The 17,037-nt window shown below is 60.6% G+C and overlaps 1 protein-coding gene across 6 annotated transcripts in view; it reads left to right on the forward strand.

Annotated features, from left to right (window-relative positions):
* Positions 1-1,135: 1,135 nt before the first annotated feature.
* Positions 1,136-17,037, forward strand: part of TTC7B (tetratricopeptide repeat domain 7B) — a 265,511-nt gene continuing 249,609 nt past the window's right edge. For 2 of the 6 annotated variants that reach the window (XM_043920987.1, XM_043920988.1), the window contains exon 1: positions 1,136-1,355. In XM_043920987.1, coding sequence (XP_043776922.1) covers positions 1,235-1,355 — 121 coding nt within the window. In that variant the 5' untranslated portion in view covers positions 1,136-1,234. The remainder of the gene's footprint in view (positions 1,356-17,037) is intronic. The other 4 variants (XM_043920989.1, XM_043920992.1, XM_043920990.1 and 1 more) reach the window with 2 other exon arrangements.

Here is a 17,037-nt window from a genome sequence, read left to right on the forward strand (position 1 = left end):
CAACCAGTCCATCCTAAAGGAAATCAGTCCTGGGTGTTCATTGGAAGGACTGACGTTGAAGCTTTGGCCACCTGATGAGAACTGACTCACTGAAAAAGACCCAGATCCTGGGAAAGATTGAAGGTGGGAGGAGAAGGGGACGACAGAGGATGAGTGGTTGGATGGCATCACCGACTCAATGGACATGTGTTTGGGTGGACTCTGGGAGTTGGTGATGGACAGGGAGGCCTGGCGTGCTGCATTCCATGGGATCACAAAGAGTTGGACACAACTGAGCAACTGAACAACTGCTTCTTCAGCTCACCACTTATTGTCTAGTTCACTACTTTGTTTTGCTTATTTAGTTCCTGCCTGGAATGTAACCAAGGAAGTTATTCTGTTCGCTTTCGGCTGTACTGCCAGCACTTACAACAGGGCCCAACCATGGTTAAGAGATCACTACACAGTCATCGGAGAGCTGAAAGAAGGCACATTTGGACACCTGCCCTCTGCTCAACTGCGGGAGACGGTGGAGGACAGCGTGCTGCAGTCCATGGGGTCTCAAAGAGTCGGCATGATTGAGCGACTAAACAACACCCTCAGCTCAGCCTGAAGGGTCAGGACAAGGAAACCCTACTGGTGACCCTGCATCCTCCTCCGCGGACCAGGGACCGGGCGTCTGGGCTGGCGGTCCTTGCCTGGTTCAGTCCAGCTGGACAACAGACATTCTGGGGCCCCAGGCAGCTGCGGGGCCTGGACGCGTCTCCACCCGCTTGGGACCAGGTGCCGGGAGGCCGCCGAGGGCAGAAGGGGCCTGCTCGGGGCAGGAGCCCAGCCAGGCCCGGAGGGACGGCCCCCCAGACCTGAGAGCCAGGGCACGCTCGGGCAGGCTCCCCTTCGCGCCCGCGCCCCAGTCCCGCCCGCTCCGTGACCTTCGCCAGGGTCACCGCGCCCGAGGGTCTGCAGGACAGCCGCCCTCGTCACTGCCTCCGCAGGCCCTGCGCCGCCCTCCCGGGTCTCGGTCCCCGCCCGGCCCCGCCCAGCCCCGCGCCCGCGGTCGCCCCGAGCAGGGCCGCAGCCCCCCGGCCCGGCCTCCCGCAGCCCGGCCCGGCGGCGGCTCCGGCCCTGGCCGGCAGGGGCGCTCCTCGCGCCGGCCGCCGCCTCCGCCCCCCGAGCGGCGCGCCCGCCGCGCCGGAGCCGAGCCGAGCGGAGCCGGGCGGGGAGGGAGGCGGCGACCGCCGGCGGCCAGGCCGCGATGGCGACCAGGAAGGCGGGCTCGCGGCTGGAGACGGAGATCGAGCGCTGCCGCTCCGAGAGCCAGTGGGAGCGGATCCCCGAGCTGGCGAGGCAGCTGTCGGCCAAGCTCATCGCCCACGGTAGGCGCCGCGGCCTCCGTCCGGCGCCGGCCGGTCCCCCGCCGATCGCGGGGCGCGGCGCCCGGGGGCGCGCGCGGGGCCGGGGCCTCCGGGGCCGGGGTGGGGGCGCACGATCGGCGGGGACCCGCGGCGGAAGGCTTGTGGGGGCGCCGGGGCCCCGGCGCAGGGCGGGCTCCCGGCCGAGTCGGGGTGAGGGTCTCACCGGGTCCCCGGGGTCGGGGGCCGGCCCGGGCTTCAGAGAAGTCGGGTGTGACGGGCAGGGGCGCGTCCCCAGGACTTGGCTGCGGATGTATGGGGGTCCAGGCTGCGCGGGTGGTGTGCCCAAAGTCACGACGGCTTTAAGGGAGTCCTGCGAGTGAGGGGGGCTGAACGGAGACCCCTGGGACTCACGCTTTGTAAACATATGGCATCGAAGGGGCTCCAGGTGGAAGCGCAGAGTCGGGCTGTGTGTGGGGTGGCGGAAGGCAGGTTGAGACGTGTCCTGGGGTCCCCAGGGTGTAGAAGCTGAGGGTCTAGGGAGGTCAGGTTCGTGAACATGGGGAAAGAGAGTCAGAGGCGTCAAGAGGTAGAGTGTTGTGCAGAGAGGTGGGAATGTGGTCCAGGAATATTGGGAAATGGGGGTGGGTATGTGAGGGGCTCGGGGCCCAGAGGAAGGGGTGGGACGGAACCCCGAAGTAGTAGCAGCCTGGGGCCGGGAGTTAGTCTAGGACCCCTGTTGACTCAACTGGTTCTTGTACCCAATGGAATGAAAATTGCACCCAGAATCCCACTTCCCAAGGCACAGCTCCACGTGGCCTTATTTGTTTTGGAAGCAAGTATCCTTAACATTTGCTTGTCTTTTCGTGCCCGTCAAGACCGCAGGCACCAATGGACTGGCAAGGGGGCAGAGGTTTTGTCCCATTTCGTCTCTGGCTTCCTGAGGCTGGGCAAGCACATGCTAGCTGGACAAATGAATGAGTGCCACTGCTCTCAGAAAGGGCATCCCCTGTTTTCAGCCGTCTCACCTCGAACTGCCCGCAAGTGGAGAGTGATGTCATGCGCCCTCCTCAAGGATGGTTTATATGTGGGCCTTTTATGGTATTGGTGCCTCAAAATAAGAACGGGGTTTTGCGCACTCTCAGCTATGGTACCGGCTTTGGGCAGGTGTTTCCTGGGCAGCTGCCGGTGCCGTGATCATGCCAGGGGCACAGTGGAAGCATGGAGCTACCTGGGCTCAGCGTGGAGGGAAACGTTGACTCTTCTCAATTAAATCAGCATTTGAAGAAAAGGTGTTCGGGGCCCCTGTAGCAGCCTGACCTTGCCGTCCCTTTAAGGGTCACCCCCCATGGACTGAGGCACGCCAGGCTTCCCTGTCTGTCACCGTCTCCTGGAGTTTGCTCAAATTCATGACCACTGAGTCAGTGATGCTATCTAACCATCTCAGCCTCTGACCTCTGACCTTTAACCATCTCTCCCTCTTCTCCCTTTGCCTTCATCTTCCCAGCATCAGGGTCTGTTCCCTGCACCTGCAACGTTTTCTTGTGTCTTCGGATTTAAACAGTCCTGGGTCTCCTTTGTCACTTCCCAGCTGGGTGGACACATAATACCGTCAGGGCAGGTTGATCTTAGGATTAAACGGGTTCGTTTTGGAGGCCTCTGATATTTTCCTTCAGCATCCACCTGTTTCCTGCTTTATTTACTCATTCAACCAGTATTTGCATGCCCACCTGTGCCAAGCGTCGACAATGGCGAACAGCTTCTACCCTCATGTACGGCCTCCTCTGGGGAGACAGATGGTAAGCCAATACAGTAAACCAGGTAGCTTTAGACAGTGAGACGTGATTTGAGGAAAACAGTCATGTGAGAATGGTGGGTGGGGCCCGCGGGTGTCTCCGACTAGGGTGGTCTTTGGAATGAGAGGGTGGATGGACTTTCCGGGGGCTTGGGACTCGGACTACTATCATGGCTCCTCTAGGCTTGGCTCCTTTTCCGAGGCCTGGTCCCCGTGGTCTCAGGCACAGTCAGTAGTGGGGCTTAGGGTCAGCGCTGGGAAGCCGGCTGGGTCTGTGTGCATGTTTGGTCTGGGGAAACTCAAGAGAGAGATTTCTGCCTCCAGAAACCGCACGGTAAACAGCAGTCGTTGATGGCAGAAGGTCTCACAGATGAGAAAAGTTCAAAGACATTGCTCAGGAAGATTAAAAAAAAAAGCAAAGATAAAAGATAAAACCAAACAGAACTGTTGTGGCTCTCCTCGGGCTCAGAGAAGGGTCCAAAGGAGGGTCTTTCCCTGGCTGCAGGGGGCCTCCTCCTGTCTTCGGGGGCACCAGGCCCGCCTGGGTACACTAGACCTCACATTTGGGACAGATTTGGCAAAATCCCTAAACTAAAACATTTGTTATTTGGAATAAGGACAGAGAGTTAGTGTCACGTCTGTCATACCAAGACAGTTACCTTGACGGCAACCACAGGCAGAAACGGGCACCGTCGTCAGAACCCACCGGACCAGTGCCTGAGTCCCGGGCCTGCCACTTCCCAACTCTGTGACCTTGGCCAAATTACTAACCACTCTGAGCATCCATTTTTCCATCTTGGATTAAAGGACTTATTGTAGGCGTTACTATGAGATTTGAAGGTGCCTAAAGGCTCCCAGGAGCCTTAGTAGGCGGGCCCTTCATTCATTCACTGAGTCATTCATTCCACACCGAGTGCTTGTTGTTTGAGGCACTGGGGACACACCAGTGACCAAATCAGGCAAAAATGGCAAACAGCCCGGCCCTTGTGTGACACCCACATGCTAAGGGGGAAGGGGTGCCATATATGATAAATAAATCACTAAGTGAAGTGTGCGGGCTGTCAGACAGCGTTAACTGGTATCAGAAGAAAGAGAGGGGAAGGGAACATGTGCTTTGCGATGGGTTGGGGGCCCGGGCCGCTGGCTTCAGTGGGGCGGCTTGGGAGGTGGCCTGAGATAAGCGCTCGGCCAGTGGACGCGGTCCAGGGAGGGGACTTCAAGGGCCGAGGGTGGCAGGGCCGGATGGCGGGGCCTCAGAGGTCACGGCTCACGCTCCGGGCTTTCTCCGAGCGACGTGGGAACCACAGGAGGTTCTGAGCAGAAGCGTCGGGGTCCGCGGTGCCGCCCTGGCTGCAGGCCAGTCTGCTCCTCACGTCTGCGTGGGGCAGGGTTGCCCACCCGGGAGGGCAGCCACGGTGTCCGCTCTCAGAGCCACTTTGGCGTCTCCTTTGAGATAAACTGGTTTTGACAGCTTTGAGGAGAGGTGGACACGGAAGCAAAGGGCCAGGGCCAGGCTGGAGACAGAGCCCTGAAGTCCCTTTCCGCCTCATACCGCACCACCGTCCTGATCACTCCATCGCAGGGAACCATCAAGAGCGCGGGGACGGCTCACACACCACCTCAGGGGGGAGAGGCCACGCGAGCCGGGCTCCGGCTGCTGGCAGTGCGGTCCAGGCGCCAGCGTGGGGGCACAGTCTGGGACCGTGGTGCTGGCACGCAGACCCCCGGGCCAGCGGGGCCTGGGGGATGGGTGGGCGGGCGCAGCGTGGGGGCCTGGAGCTGGGGTAGGGCCGGGCCGGGTGGACTCGAGGGGTGCGCATCGGCCCTTCCCGGCCCACACGGCCGCAGCTGCCTGCTCCTGCCAGAGGGCCCCCCTGGCCTCCTGTGAGCCAGGGCCGATCTGCCCCCCGCTTCATTCGGACTCTGCCTGCGGCTGGGTGACCGCGAGCCGCTTCCCTAACCTCTCTGAGCCTGCCTTTCCTCCTCAGTGAGACTGGGTTAATGATGCCCGCTCCCTCCGGTGGCTGTGAGGATGCAGTGGGTTGAGGTACATGCAGAACCGGGGTTCACCCTGCCCTGACCCTGGGCAAGGCTGGCCAGTCCTGGGTCTCCCCCGCTGGGGAAGAAGTGCGGAGACCCCGAGACACACGCCTGAGCCGTGCGGAGGCGGACCCCTGCGTGGCCACCAACACGGCAGTCACTCTGAGCACCCCCACCCCACCCCCGACAGACGGCGTGGGCCCCCAAGACGCTCAGCCGCAACAGCTGGGATGTAATGAAGGTGCCTTCTCCACCGCCCGTCTGCTTAGGTGTGATCTTGAGACCCTTTAATTACCCCTTAGTGATGGACGGGTAAGGAACTGGTGCTGAAATAAACAGTATCTGGGCAGAGGGGGCAAGCCTGGTCCCCAAGTGCAGACCGTCGTGCGGCAGTGAGGGTCTTGCTGGGCTGGTGTTCTTGTGGCTCCCTGGGGCCCCGGGCGGCCCTGCGGCTTCCTATTCCCGAGGCGGGCTGCCTCGCTCAGGCCCCTGGAGTGTTCCCGGACAGGGGGAGGCATTTGTGGACCGGAACCGGGGCTCCCCCCCGGCCCAAGGGACTTCTTCGGAAACCAGGCCGAGGTGTAGCTGAGTCTGCGGCGGGGTGAGGAGCTGGCCTGGCCTTTAGGAGGCTCCCGGGGTGCACCGACTCCCTGAAGTCAGCCCCCAGACCCAGGGGCAGGGACTGCGGAGTCCTCTCCTGGCCCTCCCCGGCTGGCGCGCATCTGTCCTGCGGTCCTCTGAAGCACACGCCTCTGTGGAGGCCCACCTGTCCTGATTCTGGGACCTGGAAGATGCACCTGTTCGATGGTAGCGCGCTAGTGGCTCTCAGCCGGCCCGCGCTCGTGGTTGCTGTGGTCGGGCCAGGAGGCCTTGTGGCTCCGCCCCGGGGACCGGGACTGCTGAGCTCCCCCCTCCATCCCTGCCCCCGACATCAAGGCGGGGGCCTCGGACTGGGGCAGTCAGAAGGGCGGGTTCCCCGCGTCGGCCGCCGTCCTGCCCGCAGGCTGTGGCGCCCCCTCCCTCGGCTGACTTGGCTCCTGGACCCCGCCCTCCCCGAGCTGAGCTGTTCCTCTCTCCCCGGAGTTCGTGGCGTTCAGCTCCGTGGTCCTCTCTGCAGGTTGGAAGCCTTCCCGTCCATCAAGATCCGCCTGCGTTTCGCCCCAGCCGCCCTTCCCTCCCAGAAAGGGCCGTTTGCCTCTGAGAAGACAAGCGCAGAGTGAGACCCGCACGCCCAGTATTCACGCTGTGCTGTCGCGTAGGCACCCTCGGGCTGGCGGGCAGGCCACACTCGCTGGAGCAGTTACACTTTCCCTTAAAGTTTCCTTTGAAGGAAGGGCTAAGGTGCTTAAAAAACAAAACAAACAAAAAAACAAAACACACTTGAAACCCACTGATCTGGTCCGACCTCCCCATGTTGTAGATGGACGAACAGACCCAGGGAGAGAGGAGTCTTCCTTCAAGCCACCAGCCAGGCGTTGCAGGACTGACAGGCTCAGAGGTCTGGACCCGGGTCAGAGTGCAACTCCAGCTCGGGAAAGCCCATGTAGACAGTGGGGACACGCATCTAAGGTTCCTCTTCTGAAGCGCTTGGGGCCAGGTGCGTTTCAGGCTGCAGAAATTCTCAGAATGTGTTATACATACTAGACCTTACATGACAGTCCTAGTCGGGTCAGGGACAGTATTTCATGGGAAACAATCAGGATTTCTGCTTCAAAACGTATCAACAGTCATTGCCAAAGAGATAAAGTCACTCTAAAGAGCCTCGTGTGGGTTCAGTTTAACTGCCCAATAAGTTAACAGTGAAAATCAGCTTTGGGTTTGTAGAGAGGTCTGGAGTTTGGAAATTACAGACAAGGGATTGTAACCTGTAATGATAGTGCTGGACTGGCAGGGTGGCTGGAAGGACCAAACGAGAACAAAACGAGAACAAAACGAGAACAAAAGCCTGGCAGTGCTTCGCGGGGGCAGCCCGGGGCGGGCCCTCGGGGGACATCGCGGCTCAGGGCCCTGACCCTCCCCTCGCGTCTCCCCTCGCGTCTCCCCTCCCGGTGGCCCCTCCAGAGGGCGGAGCGCGGCCGCTGGGACGGCCGTCAGCCCGTGGCCCGCACTGCGCGTGCTCAGTTGAACAGACTTTCACCGGCGAGGCTCCTGCTTAATCGGAACTGGTCCTTCAGGAGGAAGGCTGAGCGCTTCCAGAGGGTCCAAGGAACAAGTGGTGACCCTGTCTCCGGGAGAGCTGTCCCGTGCGGACTGGCGTCCGGGAGCGGGCCGGCCAGAGGGCCCCGGCTAGCAGTCCAGTGTCTGCCACCTCCGCCGTTTTCCTCCTTCCTGATTGAGCCCTGATTTCCTTCAGCCCTTCTTGGCGCCTCGTGTTTACCGGAGCTGGGCCTTGGCCCCTGGGGGGTCGGTCTGGTCGCTTGCTTGTCACTGTTCTTTGACAAGCAAGCTCCAGCCCGTGAGGTGTCAGAGGCCTTTGCCGTGGACGGGCCTCTGGGAGGGATGTCTTCACGCTCCAGGGTGACACACGTGCTCCAGCGGGAAGAAGAACTTTCCCGCGTCCCGTCCTGGACGTTGCTGCCCGAAAGCCGCGTCCGTCTTGCGCAGGGAGCACCCCGCCCAGGAGGGAGGCCCGCGGAGGCGGGGGTGGGGTGTCCGCGGAGGCCGGGACGCAGAGGTGGGGACACGGGCCCGGGTTGCACTGCTGAGCCCCTGGCACTCACCCCGCGGCTGCCCTGCCCTGGGCTTCCTGCCACGCAAGACAGCGAGCTTCCTGCCGAAGCCCTGTCGACGGGCATTTGGTCACCACTCGCTGCCCGAGTGCCGGCCGCCGGCTCTGCCCCGGGCGCAGCCCCCGGAAGGGCCTTCGCTCGCGATTTGCGCCGTCGGGCGGCTGGGCTCCTGCCTCTGGGTGACGTCTCGCTCCGCGGCTCCTGGAGGCTTCCAGATCTCTGACTTGTGTGAAAGCCGGTGCTTCCATCTGAGCAGCCAGGAAGAGGGAAAGGCTCTTCTTTTTAATTTTGAATTTTTATACAATTTAAAAAGGTTATTTTCCATTTATAGTTATAAGAAAATATTGGCTGCATTCTTTGTGTTGTAGAATGCACCCTTGAATCGATCTTTGAGCCCAGTCGTTTGCCCCCTTCCCCAACCTGGTGATCACTGGTTTGTCCTCTTTATCTGTAGTGTCTTAGCGGCTCAGCTGTGTCCAACTCTTTGCAATCCCATGGACTGTAGCTCATCAGCCTCCTCTGTCCATGGGATTTCCCAGGAAACATACGGGAGTGGGTTGTCATTCCCTTATTTGTCTTTCTGTCTGACTTACTTCACCTGGAGGAGGAAATGGCAACCCACTGCAGTATCTTTCCTGGGAAATCCCATGGACAGGGGAGCCTGGTGGGCTGCAGCCCACGGGGTCGCAGAGTCGGACGTGGCTGAGTGACTGAACCGCACATGCCCTCCATCCGCGTTGCCGCAGACGGGAAGGGGTCTCTTTCCAAACCACCCCCGGCAGCCACCAAGACGAGGATGAGCAGAGTCTGGCAGGCAGGTGAGCGCGTGTCCCATAGGCTGCAGAGGGCAGCTGCGCCCCAGGAACCCTGACGGCGTGGCTGTCGCCCTAACCCCCACCAGGCCTGCCGCCATCCATTCGTGGGGCGCAGTGTGGGGTGGAGAGGCCAGAACCAGGCGGAACAGACACTGTGTGGCCCTTTCCCGGGCCTGCCTTGCGTGCAGTCGGAGTCCCCAGGCCTTTGCCCTCCGAGTGACCTTGTGCACATGACTGGAGCCACTGAAGCCTTAAATTTCCTGACTCTGTGAGTGTTGAAACAGTGCCGTAAGGAGGGAGAGTGAACAGGCATGTCTTGAGCTTCTGCTGTGTGCTGGATTCTGAGCGTGAACTTTTACACGGATCCCGGTATATCGTCTCAGCAGCCTTGAGGGGAGTGCAGCTGGGGTTGTGATTCCCATCCAGGGCACAAGTGGACCGAGGCGTGATGTTCACAGAAAGGATTCTCTCCTGCCTTTGACTTTCGTTCCATTATTCGACACTAGTGTTTTCCTAAACTTTTCAGATCAGAGGATCACCAAGCTGGTGTGTCAGAATGCAGATTGCAAGGCCCCTAGACACGCCTGGTGATTCTGATGCAGCCCGTCCGGGGGGAGGGGGGGACCAGGCTTCCCTCTTTACACACCTGTGGGTGACGCGCATTCTGCTGGTCTGTGGACACACTCGGGGGAGCACTGAGTTAAGGGAGCCGGGACACCATGGATCCCAGACCCTCCTGTGGGGTGGGGATTCTCTTGGCCTGAGATGCGGACTGGAAACCTGCCTTTAACATGGAACCTCCGGTGATCTGCTTCATCAGGCCTGGGAGGCCCTGCCCTCAGCCACATTCTCAGCATTTATGGAGCGCTTCCCCTCGGGCGGGCTGCCCCAGAAGAGGCCGAACAAGCCGGTCACCGGCTCAGGGCGCTTCCAGCTCAGGGCAGCCACTCAGCCTCCGGGCGGCCAAGTCACTGGCTGATTTGCAGCTCAGCATCCCAGGCTGGGCCCCGGCTCCTGCTCTGGGCGGTCTTGGCAGGGCGGGGCTCGGGGAGCAAGGCTGTTAAGTAGCACCAGGGGACTGTGGCTCTGGGCTTCCTGAGCCCACGGGATCGTCTGGGGTGGGGCCGGGTGTCACCTGGGCTGGGCGGAACCGGATGTCGTCACGGGGGCTCCTGGGAGCAGCTGGGGTCCCGAGGCTGAGCGGTGGCTGAGGCTGGCAGAGCGAGCCTGTTGGGCGAGACGCTCCCGGCTTTAGCAGCAGGGTTCCTGTGTTCAGGAGCCCTCAGTCCTGGGCAGCGGGCCGGTGGGTCCTCATGTGAGGCGGATGCAGGTATTTTAGCAAAGAGGAGAGGAACCTTGAGCAGGAGAAAGCACTGACTGGTTTTACCTTCTGAGACCCGGGTTCAATCCTGGGCTGACACTGCTCCTCTGGCCTCGGGTGAGTCACTGAGCTTCTCTCAGCCTCACTCTGTATCTCGACAGCCTCCTTCAGGAGCAGATAAGACAGTGAAGTTTCTCGCGTCAGCATCCTCTCGGGCCGCCTGACTGAATCACGAGGTTTGGGTTTGGGTGGAACGTTCCGGGTACTCAGGCCTTTTCAGGGTGTGGGGGGAGCGGGCAGGATAACTAACAGATGACAGCAAGGGGCTCGGCGGGCTGGGGGAGGGTTTTTGTTGCCCTGAATCGTGGCTGAGGCGCGAAGCTGACAGCCACGTGGACTTGCTGGGCCTCAGACTGGTGAGTGCCTCAGCCCAGCTCTGACGGGCGCCTCAGGCCTCCTCTTCCAGCCGAGCCTGGCTGCCCCCGGGGGCATGGCCTTTGGATCTGTGGTTCATTGCTGTGTCCCAAGCACCAGTCACATGGCTGACCCACAGCAGGTACTCCAGTAATTGTTTTTGGTTTTTAACTTTTTATTTTGCATTGGGACATAGCCACCAGGGCTTCCCTGGCGGCTCAGATGGTAAAGAATTTGCCTGTAATGCGGGAGACCTTGGTTCAGTCCCTGGGTTCTCTGGGTTGGGAGGGAAAGGCTACCCACTCCCTCTGGAGGAGGGAAAGGCTACCCACTCCAGTATTCTGGTCTGGAGAATCCCATGGACAGAGGGGCCTGGGGGGCTACAGTCCACGGGGTCGCAAAGACACAACTGAGCTACTGAGTGCACATGTATAATCAGTTCATTAACAATGTCGTGATAGTTTCAAGTCAAAAGGGAAGGGACTTAGCCACACATGTATACGTATCCATTCTCCCCCAAACTCCCCTCCCTCAACTGATTACTAAGTGAACAACTTGGCCTCTGCTCTGGAGGAGTTAACTTGGATGTATTTACTCATCAAGCACCTACTGAGCAGCGCCTGGGTCCCAGCCCCTGTCCTGAGGGCCCAGAACACAGTGATCACGGAGTCCAGTACACAGAGGCTGGGCAGACGGGGCCAGGCCCGGGCAGGGAGCGTCCCCGCGCACGGCTGCCTCTCAGCCTCCCGGACCGCGCTGGAGCCAACGGGAGGCCACGGGGGACAGGGGCGGGGCCAGGGAGGGGGGGCGCTCCTCCCTGTCTCTGGGGAAGTTGCAGGGCAGACACGTGCTGGGAGGCCCATCTCAGGGAGCATCTCCCGGTTCCCGCCTGCCCCTTGACCACTCTCCTCATCACAGCCGGGCTGGCTCAGAGCCGGGCTGTGGGCTGGGCCCCCTCGAGGGGCTGCCATCCCTCATCCGTGAGGTCAGAGCGCTCTCTCCAGCTGGCAAGACAGCACTGCTGGGGGGAAGGGGTGCCAAGGGCAGGACCCATGGGGAATGCCATACCCCCTTCCTGGCTGCCAGGTGTGGGCCCGGGGCTCGGCTCCCCGCGGAGCCCTGGGCTCTGGAGAAGCAGGCCTCCCGGCCCTTTGCAGATGGCCTGGCCACGCCGGCTGTGCCCCATCACCTTCTTCCAGGAATCTCACCCGGGGACTGCTCCTCCAGGCCCCTCAGGCCTTGCTCGCTTCTCATGCCTTCCTGGGAGTCCCCGGTGGTCTTTGCGCACCCTGGACAGGCGCGTGGTGCCCCCTCCCCGTGCACGCTGCTCCTTGAAGGCGGGGACCGAATGGGGCCTTGGATCTGCAGGAGGAGCTTGTGGACTCCATGAGGGTGCATGGCCAACGCGTCATGTGGGGCTGGCTTCCTGCCAGCACGTCCAAGCCTCCTGGGCCGCTCTGATAACACCCGCTTCCTTGCTGGACTCACTTCCTGCCCGGCTGAGCTCTGGGGACAGGCCAGGCCAGGCCAGGTCCCAGCTCGTGGCTTTCCGCTGCCTTGTCTCTCCTTAGACGGGGTTTCTCTAGGGGAGGGTGTGCGTGTGTCTAGCACGCTTGTCTGTTCTGCCAGCGCCGTGGAGGGTGGTCTCTATGCCCAGCCTGATTCTCCCAGGGCCGTGGAGGGTGGTCTTTACGCCCAGCCTGTGCTCCGGCCTCGTGTTGTGCACGCAGGAGGCTCTGGCAAGAAGCCTGCACGTGGGCGCCATTTCCGCCAACCTCCCCCGAGCCTCGTCTTTGCCTCATGCCATCCTGGACATCAGGAGGAGTTCCGCGAGGCCGGGCCCTGAGCCGGCCATGGTTTAAGCAGAGGTGCAGGAGCCGGGGCCTGGGGCGGCGGGAGGTCTGGTCTCCGCGAGCGTCACGGCCTGACTCACCAGGCACCCGGGGATGGAGGTCAGGGCGCAGGTGATGAGTTACCAGGATCTCGGTGTCTGTGGTTGATAAGTTATCAACACAAAGATCTTAGCCTTTGCTTTGGGTGAGGGGGGAGCCGGGGCAGGGCTTGAGGCGAGGGATGATCTGACTAAATATTAAAAAAACATCACAGCATCCGGCCCCATCACTGCAGGCAAATAGAAGGGGGAAAGGTGAAAGCAGTGACAGATTGCCTCTTGGGCTCCAACATCAGCGCAAACGGTGACTGCAGCCCTGAAATTAGAAGACGATTGCTTCTTGGCAGGAAAGTGATGACAAACCTAGACAGTGTGTTGAGAAGCAGAGACATTATTCTGCGAACAGAGGTCTGCATGGTCAAGGCTATGGCCTTCCCCGTGGTCACATATGATTGTGAGAGCTGGACCATAAAGAAGGAGAGCACCAAAGAATTGATGCCTTTGACCTGTGGTGCTGGAGAAGACTCCTGAAAGCCCCTTGGACTGCAAGGAGATCAAACCAGTCAACCTTAAGGGAGATCAACCCTGAATATTCACTAGAAGGACTGATGCTGAAGCTGAAGCTCCAGTATTTTGGTCATCTGATGCGAACAGATGACTCATTGGAAAAGTCTCTGATGCTGGGAAAGATCGAGGGCAGAAGGAGAAGAGGGCGTCAGAGGATGAGATGGCTGGACGGCATCACCGATGCAATGAACATGAACTTGGGCAAACTCTGGGAGATGGTGATGGACAGGGAGGCCTGGCGTGCTGCAGTCCATGGGGTCGCAAAGAGTCGGACATGACTGGGCGACTGAACAGCAGCCACATGACATGATCCGACTTGGATCTGAAACAGGTCAGGGCATCCGATCCGTGTTTTCTAGTTGAGGGGTGTGCCCTTCTCTTCCCCACCGCGCTGGTTCGGCCCAGCCCCACCTTCCCGTGGGTCTGGCCAAGAAACGCCCTGGCCTTGCTGACCACGTGGCTTGGTGGCCGGTGGCCTCAGAGGCACTGCCCTCCTGCAGCAGCAGCTCTGCCTCCCCTCCGCACATGTCCCCCAGGCGCGCTCTCCTCTGCTTGGACCCTGAGTGGCCTCGGAAGGCCACGCTCCCGCCCCTCGCTCCTGCTGTTCAGCTGCCGAGTGACGTCTGACTCCTGGCGACCCCGTGGCCTGCAGCCCGCCAGGCTGCTCTGTCCCTCGCTCCTGGCCTGGCCTCATCTTGTTGAGGAAACAGAAACGAGTGGGGGACCCGCTGGCCTCCTCCTGCAAGCTGACCCACTTCCCTCCTTCCTGGCGTTGTGGACCCTGTTCCTTCCAAGGCCTGCAGCCCCCTTGCCCCTGCCCTGAGCCCCTCCCGCCCGTGCCCCCCAGACCGGCCTCTGCCCTGAGCCCCTGCCCCCAGGCCGGCCCCTACAGACCTCTCTCTGCCCCCCCGGGCCTGTCTTCTCTCCGTCTGCTCCTCTGGACCGTGCCCTGTGGGATGCACCTGCCCCCGGACTCCCGGTCAGAGCCGCCCTCTCATCGCTGTCTGATCACGGCCCTTCCCCATCTGCTCTGCCTGCCTTGGCTCCCCGAGCCATCTCGTGTCAAGGTCGCCTCCCAGTGTTGCCTCCATATGGCTGAATATGGTGGTTATGTTGATGCTCTCGTCTTCCTGAATTCCGGCTGCGCTGACCCACCCAACCACGCCTCTTCCCAGTGACTTCTATCTTGGTCTCTTTCCTGGGCCTTCCTGCTCAGCCTCAGCCCCCTTCCTTCATCCGCTGACTTGATTTCTCTACTTGGATATCAAACGTCTTTGGCCTGGTTAACACAGAACTTGTGGGAATGTTCTTCCTTACTCAGTACACGCAAAGTGGTACCACGGTCCGCTTTACCATGCCATCTAAAATCTAGAAATGATCTCGAATCCTTTCCTTTCCTTCCCTCAACCCTCATGCATTAGTTTCCTGTTGCTCCTGTAACGAGCTGTCACAGATGTCCTGACATCAGTCCGTACACATCTGTTCTTTCACGGTTCTGGAGGTCAGAAGCAGGGGATGGGTTCCCTCGGGCCAGAAGCCAGTGCCGTGTCCCTTCTGAGCCCCGGGAGGAGCTCTGTCCTGCCGTCCCCAGCCTCTGCAGCCTGCCACGCTCCTGGCTCGGGGCCCCACCTCCGCCTTGAAACCAGCGGTTCAGTGTCCTGCAGCCCCTCCGTCTCTGCACTGGTCAGCACGTCTCCCTCTGACTCTGACCCGCCTGCCTCCCTCTCCCAAGGACGCCCCCCGGTGATACAGGATAATCCTCCTATCTCAGGGTGCTTAACTTAATCACATCTGCAAAGTCCTCTCTGCCACGCACGCTGACATTTCACAGGCTCCAGAAGTTAGCACGCACTGGCTTCATTGCGGTGGGGGCTCCTGTCCTCTGCTGTACGCCCAGTCCTTTCCGTTAGTTAGTCTGGCTTACTTTACCTCCAAATCACACCTCGCGAGAGTATTTCTCCCTTTTCGTGGTGTTTCTCATCGCTTGTCCCTTGTCCCGGGGCGTGAACCCTCTCACCCGACGCCCACAGTTAACCGTCTAAGCCGTTCTGCCTTTGCCTCCACTGTGCTCCAACCCCACGCTCACCCTCCGCACAGCAGACAGAGGATCTTTTCAAACCTGCATCAGATCACTTTACCCGCCTGTTGACCACCCCCTGCCCCCGCCCCACACCCCAAAGCCTTCCAGCGACACCAGAGTGAAGGCCAGGCCCTCACCAGCCTCCGAGGACGTCCGTCTCTGCCTCTCACCACCCGATCCATGCCCTCTGCTGCAGCACACGGGCTTCTTGCTCTTTCTAGAACACACCAGCTGTGTCCTCACCCACGGCCCTTGCAGGCTCCGAGAGGATGCGGTCCCCTCAGCCGTCTGCATGGTGGGCTTCCCGTCGTTCACGCCAGGAGTCCGCTTCTCCGGGGCTCCTGCTCTGCCCTGGCTTCTGGTGGCCGTCTCTCTGCCCGCCTCTCACCGCCAGCCAGGCTTTCTATGGTTTGTCTCGTCTCCTCTGTGCGGACACGGCCGCTCTCCGGGGCGGAGGCGTCTCCTGTCTCGTGGCCTGCCCTATGCCCTGGCTGGTGTGAGCTCAGCGCACACCCGGGGTCCTGTGAGAAACGCCTTCAGCTCCAGGAGCTGGGGGGCTTCTCCCAGGGGACCCCGAACGGCGCTCAGACACTGCCTGGGGCTCTGGCGGAGAGGGAGGCAGGCCCAGCCGTGAGGCGCCCCCTGGGGAGTCAGGGCCCCAGAAGGATGCTGGAGTGAGTGTGTGAGGGGCTGGCAGCCCGGGAGAGGGGAGACCGCCTCTCACAGCTGCGGACTTGAGGCATCTGTGCTGCTTCTCCGCTGGTGCACGAGGTCGGGGAGCCCCTCCGTGGGTGACCGGACCTGCCACTCTTGATTCAGAGCTCCGTGTAACACGGCCGTGAGTTTTTGTTTGAAATGACCAATGTGGATGACAGATGTGAGTGGTCCTTAAAGTCAAATAGTTCAGAGGGGACACAGTGCAAGCGGCTGCTTCCCCGCGTGTCTCCCCGTCCTCTCACTTGCTGCCCCCGACACGGCCGCGCCCAGGGGCCCTGGGGGTCCTCGTCAGAAGCGCCCCGTGGACCTGCGCGTTTATCGGAGCGTCTGCTGTCCGTCCCTGGCGCTCACACACAGTGGTTGTGTCTGTCTTTGAGCTGTTATCTGTTACCGTGTGACAAACCAGTGGAATGCTTAGTGTCTTAAAACAACCCCTTTCGTTATTTTTCATGACCCTGGGCTTGCCAAAGCTTGCTCCTGCCTCAGCGGCTGGGGGCCAGCTCAGGGACGCTGTTGCCTGTGGCCTTGCAGCCTCCTGGGGCCAGACCAGCACATTCTGCCGGTGATTGTGTCACCGCAAGAGGGAGGTGGAAGTGAGCAAGCCCCTTGCGAGCTTCTGTGCCTCGCGCTGGCTCCTGTCATATCAGTTGGAGCCAGTCGCGTGGCCGTGCCCGGGTCCACGGGAAAGGCCAGGAAGCGTGTAGACTCAGGCATGAGGAAGGACCTGGGGCTGTTTGTGCAATCCTGCTACGGCAGAGCGGTGTTTGCATCTGTTCCCTTTGTTTACTGGACGGCTGTCCCACTGCCTGGGGCCAGCGCCATTCATTTAACAGGACCCCTGTCACTTCCGTCCTTTGCCATTAAGGCTGCCTGTAGTAAGCATTCTTTTACGGGCCTCTTTGTGCTCAAGTGCGTGCATCCAAGGGAGGGTTTCCAGAGCTGGAGTTTCTGGGCCAGGCGGTGCAGGAACACACGTTGTTTTCCAGGTGTTGTAGGTACTGCTGAATCGCTCTCTGTAGACATTCACATCAGTTTCTACTCCTCCCAGCACCGTCTGATGGCCTCTGTTTTCCCGTTAACAGATTTGGGAAGCAGGAGGGTCACAGATGCAGCAAGCACTAAGGTCCCTGTAGTTTACAGGAGGCCACTGAGAAGGGCTGGAGTTCATCAAGGTCACATGGAGGCTGAGAGGTGGGGAGCCTGGCCATCTCTGCCGAGCACAAAGGGGACAAACCAGTTCCTCCTTCAATAGGGGTTTGCTTTTCCTCTTGGATCTGAGTCACAGCAGGAGTTGTTTGAATAGATCTAATGCCTTTCTATTGACGTAGAAACCGAAC

Source organism: Cervus elaphus, chromosome 12, assembly GCF_910594005.1.
Source record: "Cervus elaphus chromosome 12, mCerEla1.1, whole genome shotgun sequence".
In the NCBI taxonomy this organism is placed as follows: Eukaryota; Metazoa; Chordata; class Mammalia; order Artiodactyla; family Cervidae; genus Cervus; species Cervus elaphus.